Raw genomic sequence first — 19,005 nt, 5'->3', positions numbered from 1 at the left:
TTTTTTTTAACATGTGCATCTGAAAGCGAAGGGACCAGGCTTATCTGTTTTTTTTTTTTTTTTTTGGTTTTTTTTTTTGGGGTTTTTTTTTTTTTTTAACATGTGCATCTGAAAGCGAAGGGACCAGGCTTATCTGTGCCCCAATTTCCGTAGTTTTGCCTGTCTCTTTATAATGTAATGTGATGTAATGATCCTACACAAACTCAAGTGTAAATTTAGGTACTACATCTCTTGATTTTAAATAATCCTGCTGGTGGCAAGATTATGTGAGTCAGGTAACTGAGAAGCCCTTCAGACTATTTAACAACAGAGACGGCAAAAGACTCTGCTTTGACACCATCTGTTTCCAACTAAGTATTTAGACATAGAGGTGAAATTACAGTTTGGGAGATTTGTGTGTCTAACTGATCCCACAGCACAGAAGCCAGATATCTTTATAAAATATCAAGGACATCTTTTGGTTCTGTGCCAGCACAGGAAAAAACATCTACTACAAATTTACAGGGTTCTACACTGTTGCTTCAGATGATTCCACTATTTAAAATACCGAACATTTTTGCAAATGTTTGAAATGAGGGGAAAAAAAAGATTTGAACAGTCTAAAATTAGCTTCTGAGAARAAAACCTAGACAGCAGTGAAGCCACCACAGGAGACTTCTTGCATATCCTTGAACACTTTCAGAAAAATATAACTGCTACCTTATTCTTGAAAGGAGTGATATGAACCACTCCTTTAACTTGCATGAAACCAGGCTAATTTAGAAAATACAGTCCTATTTCTTTTCTAAGAGTTCTCCAATGAGTTCAAAAATTCAAAAAATAAACTTAGCTAACAGATATGTATGCCCTTTGTGCTGTGAAGCTGGCGTAAGATAAAACTGTCACCTATACAGAATGTCAGCACAAGTAATACAGCAGCCATTGGAGAGATGATCCTCAGGATGCAAGATTTAATGCTATCACATAGAAGAGATAAACTACACAACAATATTTTAATGTTGCATTGCAGTAAAATGAATAAAATGTAGTGAAAACGGCTAGGAAATTTGTCTGATAAGGATCAGCACTACGACRAAATGTATTTAATGTCTTCGTTAATGACCTGGAAGGTATAAAAAATAATAAAATTTTCAGAGGAAACTAATGTTATAGTTCTGCAAACATCTGTTCATGCAGATTTTCATAGACAGCAATTATTGGCTTCAGTGGGATTGCTCCCACACACACTATTATGCATAACTTAGTCCTGACAAGATCAGGGAAAAGACTGGAAAGCTCTGAGATTACTATATAGGAAGTGAGAAATAATCTGCGCAAKCTGAAATAATTATAATCATGTCTAGTAAACTGCAAAAACGAATTTATACAGAACAAAATCAAGCAAGTACACAAAGAGAAAAATAATCTAAAACAGCAGGAACAAAAAATCTAGTATCTAAACATACAACAAAACTTTTAAAGAAATATTTGCAAAACATTTAAGCATAGTGCTGAATATGGCAACAAAACATATTTTATGGTTGAATACTCAAAAATATCCTGGAGAAAATAAAAATTTTTCCATATGGCTGTTTTATAGCTACTTTGGAAATCCAGTTCTCTCCTGATGGAAAATAGGAGCAAAAAAGCAGCAAAAGAGAAAAATGAATAAAAATGAACATAAGAAAAAAATGCTTTATGAGAAATTAAATCTGCTAATAAGCAGAGATCATATATCATTTTTCAAGTAATGACTAAGCAGAGTATGGCCGTAGCTGCCTACAAATATTTCCATAGTGCAAACATCAAGACAACAGATGATTTATTTAAAGTGGTTTAAGTGGCTATTACTAGGAGTAACAGGAAAAAACAGTGGAAAAATGTATGCAGAGCAACAAGAGCTTTTTTGGCACTGAATCATTACAACATAAAATTGTATAAAGACAGAGGCCACAAGTGTCATGTTCGAGACGTTAAGAGTAAGCGGGACAAAGCTCTGCAAAACAGAGGGATGGACAAGCCCTGTGATTCTGTGGAGCTTCACAACGTTGCAAAGACGTGTCATGGCATGAACCTTGCTCACATCATCGTGACATCATTATACTTTCAAAATAACTTAGAGTGTCCAGGAAAAAGGAAATTGGTGACRTATGTTTTCTGGATTCTAGTCTAATAAATACAATGATTTACTCTTTTCTGTATAACGCACATTTGTCAAAGCTTTAGAACCAAAGGCTGTTAAAAGACCCATATAACACTGCATAAAAGACAGACTGCAAAAGCAGTCTCGAAACAGTGACATAATGGTGATAGCACTATGGAAAGTTTTCTCTAAATTTAGGATTAAATACTCTTTCAGTGGTAGGTCTTGTCAAAAAACACAGATCCACGAAATAAGGTAAAAGTAAASCTATGCAGTAATACTTCTCCATTCTTTCACTTTTTTTTTTCTTTGCTGGTCCCAAGGTCCCTGATATGTGTTACAGATTTTGCAGAAAACCAGGGATTTTGTAGGCTTTTAGTTTCACTAACCCATTCTTCAAATCCCATTTTGCTCCTTACTCCACTCCCATATTGTTAGTTCTTTAATTCGGCACTGCTGACGCTCTTTTCCTCATGCTGGTAATCAGTGGCAGTTGAAAACAGCCTCAGCATAGGCACAGAGGAAAATTAAAAACAACCAAATGGAAAAAGCAATTTTWAAAAAAAGAGAGGAATGGAAAATAATAGGGGAGATAGAAGAGATGAAGGAAGGACGACAAAGGAGGAAAGCACCAGAAGCAAGTAATGAATGGACACAAAAAAGTCACTAGAAGCTGGACATCTAATAAACATACCAGTTATACAAAGTAGACTAGAGAGCAAGATAGGATGGGAGTAAAAGGAACATGGTAGAGAAAAAGAGGAAAAGGTTTTAGAAAGAAGACACATCACTGCAATCAAATCAAATGATTGTAACAGGACTGCAGTAACAAAAGCAAAGAGAAGTAGAAGCATGAGAGAAGAGATGAAAACTGGGGAGCTGTGAAATACAGGGAAAGAAACTAAGTGCATCAGCTAAAAGGGAGAAATTCTGGCTGGCATCAGCAGTTCTGTCTTTTGCTTCTTTTCTGAAGTTTCTTGCTCTCTCAGGCAATGACTTCCACCAGGGGAGTCATTTTTCCCAACTGACTTCAGAGCTTACTGATAATTCTTGGTGTTGGATTAAGAGATACTCAGGAAGATTAAGTTTGGTTGGAACAACCTGGAGATGATCTTTATTAGGGTGTGCCTCATAGTATTTTTTAACAGTACTGGCTTAGAAGAAGTCATTCAAGCCAGAAGATACGTTAGTAAAAGCCTAAAAGCAACCAGCTCTCAGTAAGAAGAGAAACTGTATTTGCAAGAAGTATTCTTACGTAAAACCACATCAGAAAATGCATATGTTGAGCAGAAAGATTGGCAATATTGTATACTGTAAAAGAAACTTCAAAATTTAATCTAGTATTGATTTGTTTCAGTATATAGAATCATCGGTAAATCTACCTGCGAAAGCAATGTCAATAAATTGTGATAAAAAAAATCTGTTAAATAATATTAGCATAAAGCTTTCAGCTGAAATGTCTGATTTAAATACTAAATATAGACTGAATATTAAAATCAAAAAACCCTCTTCATATCTGGATTTTTGGAGTCATATATCAACATTGAATACAGTCTAGCAAACTTAGATCTACATTCACCAAACATGAGGACTGAAAAGTTTTTGAAACTGAGAAACAGAACATGGATGGTGCAAAAATTAGAATTATATTCCATGCCCCTGTAATATATTTTGAGTAACATTTATCCCTAGAAGATACTTACAGGTTTTCTTGTTGGGGTAACTTGAACAGAATGATAAAATTCTGGTTGAACTCGGCTGCTTTTCTTGATCTTTCTTTTTCTTACAGAAGTTTCCTGCTCGCTTAAGTGGTGAGCTTCCACTATAGGCTGTGTTTCTTCGATGCGAGCTGCTACGCGTCTTCTGGCATGACGAGGACTTGATCTGAAGCCCTGTGACACAGCAAAAACAACCGCAATGTTTGACATCTTCCAGAATGCAGCTATTCAACAACAGAAATATCACACAGGATTTTAATGATGACAAGATCTTGAGATACAAGCAGACTCATTTTAAATAACATTCATATATACTGCATGTAGCAATAAAAGGACATTGTTGAGTGTTACAAATACATGTTTTATATATCTCAGTTATATACATTACTGACACAGCAGAAATAACTCATGTTGCTTTTCTTTAGTAAGTCCTTATTTATAGTTATTTATAATTAAAAAGTTGCAATTTAAAATTTTGTAATTAAAAATATCCAGATTTATTCCTGGCCTCTTGAGGAATTGTATTAGGGAGTGTAAGCAAAAATATACATTTTTTTTCTGAGAATAAAAGTAAAGAAGAATTGGTAGCTTGCAAGTTTTATTTGTGACTAGCTGTTCTTTTTAAGAGTTCTGACACTGCCAGATCTGGGGGGAGACCTTACCATTTGGAATAAAATAATTAAGGCAGAGAGCTGTCTTTTGCTGTCATCTGGGAAATACAGGCATATTTGGCCAAATTAATAAATTCAGGAAAACTGTGCTTCACAGATGCTTTGTAGAGGTTTGCTGTGAAAAACTCTGAACATCATCCAGAGTTTCTCATTTAGTGACAAGTATAACGTGAGCCCTATATTGCTACTTGCAGACCATTTACAACGAGCATCCTTCCTGCCAGTCATCATGAGCAGGCTTGAACCTGCCATGTGTCACTTGTGCTGAATATAATATAAAATGTTATTACCCCCATCCAGGTTGTAAATAAGAGTTTCAGTCRTTCAATCATGCCAGCTTCCAGAATAAATGAGCCAAATCTCATTTATTTTCACAGTAATACTGTCTGCAGTGTAAAGACTAAAACCCTTTCAGAACCACAGACAGATCCACCAATCCCTAATTTTCTACCTTCTTCTGCTTTCTAGTAAAATATCTGTACTAAAGTCCTTTTGCAGCATACCTAGCACTCAGAAATAGCTAGACCATAAAAGAGAAACAATATTAAACAAGCTAAGATTTTTAGTTAAAACTGAAGCAATCTATGGCATGAGTCTAAATATCCTGAGTCCCTGTCAATCAGAAATGATGTGGGAACAATATATTTTCATAAGAACCTAGCGTTCTGGTTTTTCTCCACTTTAGTCTTTTTCCTTAATTGAGAAATGAGTATACAAAAGTTACATTAAAATATTAATTTCATAGATTCATGCAATTAAGAGAGAAATGCCAGTCTTTGGGCTCTCTGTGCAAACTGGATTTACTACTCYGCCGATCGTGACACTGTGAGGGAAGAGAGCTGCTTTCTATTCTAGGCACTAAACGAGACAGTTACTTTAGTTACTGAAACGACACGGGAAAAATCTTCTGAATCTTTAATTATGATCCCTCCTAGTCTACTGAAGCTAAAGAGTTGTCCAGGGCACAGGTGGGAGCAGACTTTGATTTCTTGTATCTTTTATGAAAGGAGGACCCTATCCACATCCACTACCGCAAGCAGCATAGCMGAATCCACTGCAGCCAATAGACTGGGTGGGTTTAAGAGCACTAAATGTTCGAAGATGTACATCTGAGACATACTCTGTCATACTATTGCAATGGGAAAATATTTTGCCCCATTTTCTTTTCATGTATACTGTGAAATAAATAACAAATATGAAGTAAAACTATTCAAAGKAATACTAAAGCCATTCAGGATGACAGGGAATAATACGATACACGGAGCCTACTATTATATTGCTTATTTGTTGCAGAATTTTTTCTTTTCTTAAAAAAAWTAGTGTGCATCAGGGATTATTCTATAGTAGAAAAATATTCTATAACAGATCAAAGTAATTTGAAAACTATTTTGTGTTCTGAAATCAGAAAAAAGTTTCCTAAATGTTAAACACATTATGTTTTGTTTGTTTGTTTGTTTTGTTTGTTTGCTTGYTTTACAGATAATAGCTATTGGATAAAGCCTGGTCATATACGCTGCACATCAGTTACTCCCTTACCATATTCCCACTCCCATTATCTAGATAAAACTCTTTGGGAAAGTACGTTTATGTAACACAAGAATTTGGTTGARGCTAAGCAGCTCTAAAAGTGCTTAGAGCCGCATGCCAGATAGGGATTTAAGAATGTGGATCTCTCTCACTGAATGACTTCGCCTCAAAATACTTCAAGRTTTAACTAATTGAGTGCTGTGTTTCAATGCTAAAAACTCATCCCTGACTCCCTGCAAAGTCCACTTATAGACAATGTTTCTCATTCGTATTTTATGTTTTTTCCTCTTTTGCTGTTCATTACTAGCAAKAAAACAGGATCTTTATCTCTTCAAAGGCTCATCTGCGTCTGTCACTGAAGCTTATTCRTCACTTGAAGTCATAATCTGTCTGCTGTATCACAAATGGTTGCCCTGGAGAGGATTATAATGTGATAAAGGCAGAGGATCATGATTTCAGGTGGGAAATTAATTCCTTATCACAAAGATAATGTTACAAGGGCAGAGTCCTTAGGCCAAAACCTGAAGTGCCTACTCATTCCTGCACTGAGAGTTTGCCAAAGCAAAAACCCAAGGTTTTGCAATTTGGTGATAAAAAAGATGAAGAAAGGAGTAAGGAGAAACACACTGTCAAAAAGTAGTGCAACATATGTGACCTGCGACTAGTATGCTTAATGCAAAACTAGAACAGCCAGCGATTTCTTCTCATTCTCACCCGTGAAACAAACAGACACCTTTTGTGTCATTACCTATCTTACTTATCCTTCAGTTGGACCCAAAATTGAAAACTTGTCAATACTAGTAAGGCAATCAAATGAAAAACGTGCAAGCGACACACGCACCTGTTTGGTAAATGGAAYGTTATTTTAGATGTTAAGCCAGAGCTCACAGGAGAGCAGAAAGATACTACAAAGTATTCAGACGCTTCACAGCATACCATTGGAGACCAAAGCACCAAAGAAATCACTAGAGATGTTAAAATCATTCATGCGGTACAAGGTTTCTCTCCCACCGTTTAGCAGTTTACAGTTCCCTCTGTCACGCAAACTTTCTCTTGTTCTTTGGGTTGAGAGAGTTGCTCATTCCGATACCCTAGCATCGGGCTCATTTTTATCCCTATAAAATTATGACATGAGGCAAACTGAACAAGTAAGGCTTCAACAATACATTTTTTTAATCATCTGTTTTCTTCTAAACATTAACATAATTGCACAAAGATATACATTATACTGTATTCTTCCTTAAAGATGCAACTTAGCCAGCTTTGAATATTCCAAACCTCGGCACCATGTGCTGGAGTCTCACCATGCAGAAACAAGGGCTGCAGTTCCTTTGACTGAACCTCAGTGAGTCTCCCCGGCTCCCTTTGGAGCCAGTGAAGTCAGCAACGTCTAGGAGAAAACTCATSTGTTTCTGTCTAGTCAGATGAGCCATGCCCTAACACCACCCATCTGTCTCCACTGGCCATAAATGGAGCCTAGGTCAACTAGCTCACTTGTAGACATCCAGGCTGAAGTGTCCAAAATTAATTAAGATGGATCCCAYCCATGATGGCCAGAAGGTTTTAGTCCACCTTTGATATAGTATTCATTATTCCACCTATTTTATTATCGGATTTCCTYCTATTTTCTTCTCTCTATATGAACTAATTCCAGTCTTTTCAAGCACTTTTTATATGTGGACATCACTCTTCCTAGAACCCAATAATTCATGTACCCAATACTTCATGTAAGGTTGTATTACTGATATAGATAACAGCATTGATGAATTTTCCATTCTATTTCCCACTCCATTTTTATTTTTTTGATCAAGCTGGACAGAGATCTTAATGAATTGTCTAGAGTAATTCAAAAGGTCCTTTCTTGAGATCATACACTAAGAAAATAATAAAAGGGATGAATGATTTTTCTCTGCAATATGACTAGCTTCGCATTTATGAACACTGAACTTCATGTGTAATCACTGGTCCCATTCCTCAGGACCTTTTTGTATGCTCCAGTATTTGATAACCAAGTACACCACACTCTGCAAGCATTATAGTATCATTGCCTATTCCAATTCCCAATCCATTCATAAATTAAAAAAAAAAAAGATTTTTAAACTATTATAAACAATCCGTTTTTTTTTTCATTTACAGGCCCTTTTATTTTACTAGGCCCTTTTCCCTCCATTCTTCCTTTGTCTCCCCTTACTGCCTTCATCATATGTTACGTATTATTTTATGCTTGCAACCAAACATTTTTTGTTATTTTTTACAGCATATAAATACTTTATGTAGAATACATTGCATAACAGACTCTTAATCTTGTAATCTAATCTTTCCAGCAAATATGTGTTTTCAGAGTCACTAAACATTAACATTATGAGAAGCCAGGGTGCATTATCTGATGTCCAGCTGAAGTCAGCAGATGTCTTTGCATTAATTCCAGTGGACACTGGCCTGCAGCCCAGCTTACCTTCTGGCAGAACTTCAGCAAAAAACAAAAAAAATTGCTAGTTAGAAGCAAGCAGGTACTCAGGGCAGGGGCAGCAATGACAACAGAGCTCAGCTGTGTTTGTAAATGCTTTTAAGATATTTCACTGAGTTCGTTAGATTAAATTCACTTTTGCAAGTGTGCTAATGAATATCAAAGTCAAAGGAAGTTCAGATCAGATATCCAACTTTGTGTGCTTGCTTTAAAGTTTTCTGACAGTGGTTCTRTACACATAAGAATTGTCATCTACTATTACCACTGTCAGTTAATGGCCTCAAGATGCAGTCTTTGAATTGTCAGTAACTGCCTATTTAAAGCTTGAAAACTTTCATGTATATGCAACCTATAAATTCCTAAAGCCTGGAGATATTAGTATGCATAGTTTCACAGCCATTCTCGAGATGCCACAGTTCTCAGCTATTCAGCAGATAGGCTGAAATAGAATTAAACTCTACAGTTGAAATACCTGCTTGAACTAAAAAAAAGGGGGCTTAATTAAATATTAAATAACTTCTTTGTATCAAATTCCCCTGCCTACTGAAAGAGAGAGCTTTGAGAGACTTTCTGCTACATATACATCTATGAATATATATGCATCTGTATAGTAAGAACTGTTCTAATTAAAAAAGGACCAAAATCATTATTGTTATTCCTTTTTGTTATTGTTTCTTTTTTCTTCTCCTATAGCAACTTCTATGCCAAACATCCACCCCCCAAAAAAAAAAAAACAGCTTATTTAACTGCCAGTCTTGGGAGTTCCACGCAAAATCTCGGACACAAGCTACGTCCTCCAAACTACTGATACTTTCTCACTAATACTAAAGATCACTAATTAAAGCTAAGACTTAATTTTTTATAGCAGGAAGATTGCCCGCTTTCATTCAGCATATCACTCCACAAATGCAGGAGGAGGAAGCAACTATCTTCCTTAGTTCTGTAGGCTCTGAAAAAATAAAAGACGATCTTTCTGTGTGGTTCTATTGATCATTTTTTTCATCTTGGATAAGGTTTACTCCTATAAAGATCTGAATCAAGAGTTAAAACACCAAATATAAGATGTTGCATTCAGTTTCTCACTCCACTCCCTCCTTAGCAAGCTTCCTCTGATGCTTCTTTGCACATCTTATGTTTATTTTAGAAGATTTTACTCTCAACTGCTAAAATTTAAATACTAAATAGTGATAGAACCATTTCTCAAATTCTGAAGACTATGATTGGGCATGTATCATATAATATCAAATTTTCCAAAAAAATCCAAACATTGAAAGGGATTGCAAGCAATAGTCTCTTACACAGCCTGAACAAGGTCGCTTTTCCAGTTGGGATCATGAAACACAGTATAAATAAGCTGCTTTTCAGTTCTTTAAGTGGGCCCTCAAGTGTGTACAAATAGTACCCTTTTGCAATCCTTRGGTTTAAATGTGAATTCAAAACACAATTTTTAATAACCCATGCACATACATGCTGACGCATACTGTATAAAACCCTATTTATTGCACTACACTGCTGTTTTACATAATGTGTTTTCTATCACAAGGTTAGGATTCCTCTCAAAGCAGGTAAGCTGTAACACTAGGAAAATTCGACGATGTACAAGCAGATAACAAAACAATGTCCCCAGTCATGCTTTCCGCTACCGCTTCGGTACTCTCTCCTTTCTGAAGCCACAAGCCAGAGCAACTGGCCTGCTCTCTGGGCGGCCCTGTCCTTCTCGGAGGAGGAGGCTTACAGCCCTCCGCTGCCCCCTTCCCCTCGTGGTGCCTTGTTCCAGTTCCTGCCCTATTACTTCAGGGCGCTCCAAGCCTGTAGTAGGAACTGGACAATTATAAAATTATAACAATTAATCTTGATCAGTAGTCTGCAAGGGACAGGTGAATTTAAAATATCTTAGCACATTTCCCAAGTATGTCCCTTTTCTACCTCTGCTTTCTCCCTTTTCCATATCATCATTTGTTCTCAGCTTTGGAGGTATATGGTATAGATAATGAATGTGCAATGAGGTATTAACTGTCCAAACTGTCCAAAATGGCCTTTCGAAAATYAAAAATACAGTAGGAAGGGGAATGAGAACTAACACAAAATTGCTAACCCACAAAACTGCTACCCAACATCTAGTACAAAGAAATGACTCTTGTCAGTCTAGCACACTTATTTGACATATAAACTGGTGAGAGAATTTAGGCCATCCCTGCATGTGAAGATGGGTGTCCATTTTGTCAAGTATAAAACAGATAGATAAACAAAGAGAGATTTAGCAAGTAYATATACATATATTAAAAAAGAGCTAGACTGGGATTCAGATATCTATTAAGATACCTACACTGAAATGTCAGCAACACTTATATGTCTGAATGGGTCTCTGCTTGGAGCTGCGCTTAAGCTCCATTATAGTCAATGAAAAATTCAGTCAACACAGTCAGCGAGGCCCGAAGAGCTATTCAGCCCACCCCGACAGCTACGCTGGGCCAGCCGAAATGCTGTGCAGGCTCTCGGTGAGCTCAGCCTGCTGCGTAAGCGGAGGCTCCTTCCGCAGAGTCACTCTCGCCCTTGGGCTGCGCTGCAAGGCACACGGAGGGAGCAGCAACCGCTCAGAAGGGAACGAAGCCCTGACCTGGTTGTATGACTTTGTTTTCTCTAGAACAAAGAATGAGGATTAATATAATACCTTAATTTGACATGAAAATGCATTTCAGTGTAGTTAGCGTTATCAGTTTAGATGATGATAAATTTTGCAAGACCTATCCTTCACTCACAGTTTGCTGTACTATTTACCCTGCCATCCTGCAGCCGAGTGCAGTATTCATACAGCTGAGTGGACAGCGGTGATAAGGACATTGGCACGACTTGCAAGAAATGTGTCTTTGCCCACACGTCAGCTGCAGTTAGTTTCTACAGCTGATGTGGTAATTTCAGACTTCAGACCTAACTCATGTTTCATTCCTGGTGATGAGTCAGGAAGAGCAGAACACTAACTCTCCCCAAGGCAGAGTGGGGCACAAGGGAAGTGAGAAGGGGCTCACAGATGCTTTGGAGAGCAGAAGTACCCAGGCACATAGTGTGCAGCTGAACTAGGAGCCCAAGGAGCCAGCTCAATGACAGCCAGGTTCACCAGCACTAGATCAAGATTGGCCACATCAGTTGGGGGTCTGAAAACCTCCCTGAGCACCTCTGCAACCCAGAGCTGAGCTCTTTCCCAGAGAAGTGTGGAGCGGCCCAAGCGCTCTGTTACCAGCCCACATCCTGGGTCTGATATGCCCTCTAGCCTTCAGAGCACTGRGAGGCAGGTTAAAAAACTGTGGCTCCAGGTGGCAACCACTCAAGTTGGACATGGCCAGGTGGAGCAAACTCAGCTCATCTGAAGCTGATACTCTATGAAAATAGTGAGGTAGCTTTACCCTGTGCTCTGCATGGTTCTTCCACAGTACCTTCAAGCTGCTTCTCCTTAGAAAAAGTCCAGCAGTGGAAAAGTGTATGAATGACTTCTCCATGGTATAGGAAATCACTTGTAATAGCCCAACAGCTGGAGCAGCCATGAGRGTAGTGCTACTATGCTCCTGTGGTGCTTTCTTTCACCTAGCCTTCTATATGCTTTCAATATTGAAATATGAATTTCAATATTCAATCCTCTATATTGCTTTCAATAGCCTTTGAAGTGCTGAGCTGTTTCTGAATGCGTATCCATAACCTCAACCTGAATAATCTAACCACCGTAACTGAGAACTTGCTGCAKATGGTTGAACTTTTCTGAGCTGCGTGTGATCTATGGACCCCAACACAATCCTTTCAGTGTGTATAAGCAGGTAGTTTCTATAGCTGATGTGGCAATTTTGTGGCAATACATGCCATCCCCACRTGTATGACCTCAGCTGTTTAAATTTACAGTTTCAATTTAAGGTTAGTTTTGACCAATAAACACCAACCAGAAATTTCCATTACGTACATGGGTACAACTGCTTGGTGGCTAACAGACCCGTGCAACACGCCTTGCTCCACCTAGAGCCCATTGAAACTAGCGCTCCACCCGCGTGCATCAGAAGTGCGGACTGTAAACTGGCACACAAGATAACTGAAGCTGCAATCTCATCTAAAACATACATGTCCAGAGATAACAGTAGATACTGAGAAGTCTTATATCAGTATGTAAATACTTCTGTGATAGCCATGGGGTTATCGATATAACTGCACTGAGGAAACTAAATATTAAAAACTGCAAATTAGTACTAGATCTTTATGCGGAGATTGTCCCTATCCTGCAAAGAGCTGTGAGGATATGTTCATTTGTAACACAGGTCCCCAAATGCAATGCCTTGAGACCATGTCTTACCCCTTGGTGTGCACCTTGGCACAATGCCATTACTCTACCCGGTGACCGATGGAGCTGAGAAAGCATCCCCTCGGCATCTCTGCGCTCCACGTACTGTCGGAAGCCAGGCTACAAGCGCAGGGAGCCAGATGGCTGGGCAAAGATGCCAGCTATTTCTATACTACGCTGTCACATTGAGTAAAGGTATCCAAGTTAACTCTTCTGGAGTTAGCTTGGGAGTCCAAGTGGTCTTGCTGCAGCAGCTGGGGGACCACCACACATTTTGCCATATGATTGCCAAAGATGCTGTTCCTCAGCACAGACTAGTGCTCACTGGGGCACCCACACGCTGCACTGCGGTGAGTCAGACACAAACAGCAATGGACAGACAGTATACAATAAGCAGAGTGTCAGTAGTAGCTAATTTGCTAYATAACAGCTCAGTGTGACATTCTCTGTTTAGGGCATGTTACTGGATCTGCTATAAAAAATGGATAGCAGGATTTGCCCTTATACRATATAACCTGTATTTATATATCTGTATTCACTCCTAAATAGAAGTGCTTTCATATATCTAAGAAAACAATTTCTTTTTGTCCCTGATTTATTTTCCCTTGAACCAGTTCCTTAACTCTTAGACAAATAATGGAAAAAAAAACAGTTTAAATATCCTGGGGGAAAAATGYGTCAAACGCAAAAATAAAATATTTTCAGGCTGACTCAACTCTACAAAGACAGGGAGATACCCTTGGAATAAATGAATGAATGTATATTTGTGGCTAGTCTTGAACATTTCTGTTGCTCTTCGAATGAGCTCCCTCCCTCCCATCAAACAGAAGTGTAGAATTCAACATGGGGGGGATCTGCTGATTTTTCTTTTCACTGGAGCCATACCTATCTTGAGCAGTTTATAAATAAYGCTACAACTCTCAGGATGAATTATAGAGCAAGTCTTTAAAGACTATTCATTATTGTTTTGTAAGATATCTAGACTTGTATTTTTAGGCAGTTGTCTCAGAATCAGACTCAAAAACAAGACGATTATGACAAAAGTATGCTGAGAGATAAACGTATGAACACTTTCTCCAGATTACAATCGCCTCAGTTGTTGGCAAAGATAATACATACATTTACTAGGGATTGTTTTACTGCAGCTTTGTATCCACTGTACTATAACAGATGAGTTAGCAAATTTATTTCCTCTTAAAAACTGTCATCAGATTTGGCTGGCCTATTTTAGCATCAGACAATTGTCTTACCGAAACACTGGACTGAATATATATAATTTTGTAGTGATTATTCAGTACTCTAAGCAGAAAATGACGTCTGCAAAATCCAAATTACAAAATGATACTCCTCTGCTACAGATATAGTTAATATATGCTGCTGCCATCCTCCACAGACTCTTTTAATGAGGGTCAGCTCAGGTTTGCCCTGCTTGTCCCACTAGGCATGCACCTGTTTTAAGCGAAGTCAGAATTTACAGTGRATTGTAAAGCTTGCATGGATTTGCTTAGTAGTAGGATCATACCTACAGGTTTCAGCAGAACCATTCCCAGGAACTTGTCCAAAATATGTTAGTCAAAATAAAATGAAAATGAAAAGATACTAGTTCCTGTCTGTCCATAGGCACTGATACCACATACATACATCCTTACCATTGGTTCTTGAGATCACAGTATTTCTAATTTAGAAGGTAAGATAAGGGAAAACTGTAAAGCTGAGAGAGACATTCAGACAAACAATCTAAATCTAGAGATTTTTTCCCTACAAATACGAAAATCATCAACTACTGGTTTAGCAATTAGCACAATGATCCCTTCACAATCTCACCAAAAAACAAGCATAAAAAAAACCCTGAATGCCTTCCTATTCAAGAATTCTTACCCTCATATCATGACAGTTTAATAATTTGGATTAATTCTATTAGCTCTTTAGTTACAGTAGGCTAGTCTTCTAAAAGCCTTTGAGAAGCCTCTGGCCTTCATATACTCAAGATACCTGAGCCTAAAGTCTAAAAGCTTACTTCRTTTCTAACTGAAGGGTAAAAATCCCACATAATCCCATGACTCCATAGGCCTAGCCAATGAAGAAAACTAACCAAGAAATTTAATGACAAGAAAGGGCAACACAAACACATTAAGCAAATGCCTTTAAACTATATAGTACAGATGACATTCAAAGCTCTTTGTAAAGTGTAARCTGCTATACATTTAAACATATCAAGCCTGAGCCTTCGAAGTACTCGGAGAAAATTCCTGCACTTCAGGAAAACCCAAACCTCTACAGAGACCAAGAGAAAAATGAAGCAAATCACTGATATAATTTGAATTTTTGAATGTACATAGACTTTTTTTTTTTAAAAAAAAAAATCAATAATGGATCATAATCCCTTATTTTGGTGAAACTCCCACTGAATTATACTGCTGCTTTGGTATGATTTTGGTAGAGAACAGACATTTCATTCTAAAATTGATTCTCCAAATAAATAAATAAAGGAGAGAACAGTTAAAATAGCTACATCAAAGTCTGATATGTCATGCAAGCAATATTTCTCCTGGAAATTTACTTACTCTCTTTTTACAGCAATGGCATATTCAGGTCTACCTGAGTTTAGAAACATTAACTATTCTGGATGTGATTCCTAAAGTTAGTTCATGGAATATCTCTACTAGCTGTAGAATGGAGTGAAATTTAAGAGCAATTATAGTCATAACGGACCTAATGGACTATAATAATTATAGAGGCCAAAATTATRTAAGAAACAGGTCTGACAAACTTAAGATGATAGTAAATGAAARTTAGTGGAGTGGTGGAGACAGCATTATTTTACCTTGTAAACGCTCACATTCTCTTGCTAGTTAGTTCTTCTTTTATGAAGCGTCTCTAACAAAGACAGACTTTAACCTACTATATAGTCACAACAAATCATGCAAATTTACCTCCTTTTGAGGCAGGGGGTCAACTCTTTAAGTTTGTTCAGACAATAAGGAATATCTGCATAGATTCTTGCAGTATAGTAATGAGACAGATGCTYTGCAGAGACATTCAAAATCAAGATGCACAAAAATGGACCAAATATTTGTGGATTAAATTCAACAGTGGTATATAATACTCAAAACAGGGCATCCTTATAAGGATCCTTTTTTCAAGTTTAGTATTTGTTCTTTTGTAATTCATCAGATGTATGATTAGAATTACTTTAGAATAAAAGGTCTTTTTTTTTTTTTTTTTTTTTTTTTTTTTTTTTTGTTTTTTTTTTTTTTTTTTTTTTTTTTTTTTTTTTTGGAACCTATTTATTTTTTGAATTAATTTAAAATAAAAAAAATTTTTTTTTTTTTTTTTTTTTTTTTAAGTGGGGTTAGTTCTTCAGTACTAAGGAAAGGAAGGGATTAATAGCTCTCACTGGAGACAAGGACAATATTGGCATGCATGGTGAGAGCTATGGCTCTGGCAAAGAACTTCAACATAAATTGGCTACACATCTATCTTTCCAAATATAAGGCTTTCCTGGCAGGCAGCCAATCATGCAGAAATTGCCAACGGCTCTGTAGATAACGGCAATTATAATTCTCTGTGTACTGCCTCTAGACCACCTGCATGTTCATGTGTGATGCAAGTCATATTTGAAGCCAGCTCTCAGGATATGAATTACCAACCCGCTGCTATTTATGATGGATCTGTTTTCATTATCTTTTATTATCATTAAGAAATACCGTTTAAAATTGTGCCTGAAAAACAATTAAGCATAGCAGAAGCTAGCAGCTGGACCTTGTACTATAAAACTTGGAGTTGAGATGTGATGCTCACTTTTGGGGAAAAGACCATGTAAAGCCCATATTTTGATACGTCAGACTTTGCTTTCATAAAATATTATTGGAGTTAGAAGGGAATAATAGTTTGCGCTGATATTGAAAAAGAATGCCAAATTCTGTTTCAAATGATGCTGCTAATATTTTCATGAGAGTATACCCATAATTTACTAATCAATTCAGTTAGATTCATTAAAAGAAGTTTTTTCTTGAAAACATATTGTGAAATGAAAATTTTATGATGTCAAATGAGTCATCATTTTCTCTTACAAATCGAAAGCCTGCATCACTTGGAGGAAAACAGCTCCACCAGTTTCTTAAGTGGGCAGTTCAGAGCATTAGCTATAGTATTACTCTATCTCAACAAAACTTAGAAAATTATAAGAGAATATAACAGTTTTTCTTGTTTTATTCTAATATACTTCAGTAAATGGAAACTGCTAGGAAATATTTAAAATATGTCTATTTTTAATTGGGTGATATACAAATAACCACATGCTGGATTAATAAAAAATAAAAGAGAAGTTTGCAGAATGACTAAGTAAGAGTCATCATGCAAAACTATACAGATTTCAACAGAGTATAACACATTGAGCAATTTCTATCCAAGCTCCACACTTAGAGAATTTTACATGGAAACTGAAAACATTATATAGTTGGAACTAAATCATCCACATTTTTTGACTTACAGTGGGATGTGTTTGTTTGCTTTACAACAGCAATAATTGTTTAATCATGAAAGCAACAAAAAGAGACTTTTTAAGGTCTAAAGATAGGCCTCTCCCACTAACTACATTCTTTAGGTGATCTTCTTTTGATGCAAATTTCAAAATATTTAAGAGCTTAAAATCTAATTTCCAAAATGAACCACGTCACAAAAACSTGTCACATGCACGCTTTCGAAAACATTGCCCATGATCCCTACCACAAGGTAATAAAAAAATGTGAGTGATTAAAAGAAGATCATTTTTCTGCAAAACTCTCTAAAGGCTTCCAGAAGAGTAGGCAAGACATGCCTTAAATCAGTAGTCAGAAACCTGGCAAAAGATTTAGCTAGACAGGAGCCCTCCAGAGCAGCATGGAAAAATAGTAGCTGTTAAAATAAATATTATTTCTCCTATTCCAGCAATTATGCTCCTCATTCAGACTCACCAGGAAGTGACTCTTTTTTTTATGTTATATTTTTATTGCTGGTGTGTATGAGTTTCAATTCCCCTGTCATAAAATGAGGCATCTAACAAGCTTGAAAGCCTGGATCCTTCTGGGATCTCTGCAGCAGCGTTTGAGCGGAGCAGGCAACTTTCCCAGCACGTGAGTGACACACAGGTGAGGACTGGCAGTGGAGCAAACAAATGCAAGCTCTGCAGTCGCAAAACGCACCAGCGCTGCACGTACTGACTGTGCAGTCAATAACCGGGTTTGGGGCTGGCTTTTGGACGGAGGTAGGACGGGCATGGAAAATAAGCCCAGCTCTTCTTAAAAGTCACCAATTGCTCTAGATGTAGCACAGATCAGTAGGCCAGGTGGGAGAATACGAATGGAGAGCTAACATTTTGTGCGACACTTTTCATTAAAAACGGAAAGAAAAGAAAAAGAGGACATTGTGTCTTTCATGCAAAATAATAATAAAAAAAAGTTTGTACACGATTTCACTGAAAAAACAACAAAAAAGAAAGACTTTAACAATTTGTACTCAGGTAAAGAGAACAACTTCTGACCTTGAAATTGCGTGCTAAATAAATTACCTCAGAGCGAAAGTGGTGGGTTCTCATAACAGCATCTGGAAGGGAAGCAGAGAGACACAGGCTGCATGCGGCTCCCCCCGAGGCTCGCGGGGCGCCGGCTCTGGCCGCGGCCCGGCGCTGATATTTAATTCATGGGGAAGAAGTTGAGCATAAAGTTGTGCCGCGCTGGAGAGGACCAGCGGGGAGCGGGGGGCAGGTCGCCCCTCCGCCGCGGGGTGGGGGGCTGGCTGGGTGGGGACCGGCTGCCGCAGTCCCGGGCTCGCCTTGCGCTYTCGCCGGAGCCTCGGGGGAAGCAGGGAGCCCGGTGCGCCCCCGCGCCGGGCCGGGGGCGGCCAGCGGAGGAGGTGGTCTCCTCCTTCCATCCCCCCCACCACCCCTCCCCGCCGCCGCGGGGGTGCGGGGCATCCCCTACCTCGGCTCCTTGAGCGCCCCGAGAAGACGGATTTGATGGGGTGCCTGCTTTTCTGGAGCTTGCGGTGCCAGCAGCAGAAGAACAAGATCGTGGCGATGGTGCCCAGCAGGAGCAGGAGCAGGAAGAGGGCACACTGGATGCTGTAGGGTCTCAGCAGCACCAGGAAGGCTGCGGCAATCATGGCTCAGGCGTGCCAGGGCCCCTGTGCGTGCGCGTTTCTGC

The 19,005-nt window shown here is 38.3% G+C and overlaps 1 protein-coding gene across 1 annotated transcript in view; it reads right to left on the bottom strand.

The window, feature by feature from the left end:
* The window catches only part of DST (dystonin), a 300,486-nt gene extending 281,487 nt beyond the window's left edge, over positions 1 to 18,999 (bottom strand). The window contains exons 1-3 of the mRNA XM_085324897.1: positions 18,784 to 18,999; positions 18,345 to 18,406; positions 3,826 to 4,014 (exon numbers count right to left, since the gene is read on the bottom strand). Coding sequence (XP_085181023.1) covers positions 3,826 to 4,014; positions 18,345 to 18,406; positions 18,784 to 18,964 — 432 coding nt within the window. The 5' untranslated portion in view covers positions 18,965 to 18,999. The remainder of the gene's footprint in view (positions 1 to 3,825; positions 4,015 to 18,344; positions 18,407 to 18,783) is intronic.
* Between the last annotated feature and the right edge of the window lie 6 nt (positions 19,000 to 19,005).

The sequence above is a fragment of the Rhea americana genome, unplaced genomic scaffold (assembly GCF_003343005.1).
Source record: "Rhea americana isolate MKP2758 unplaced genomic scaffold, rheAme1 scaffold_94, whole genome shotgun sequence".
NCBI lineage: Eukaryota > Metazoa > Chordata > Aves > Rheiformes > Rheidae > Rhea > Rhea americana.
The sequence above is the reverse complement of the archived record's forward strand: the minus strand, read 5'-3'. Positions and strand labels throughout refer to the sequence as shown.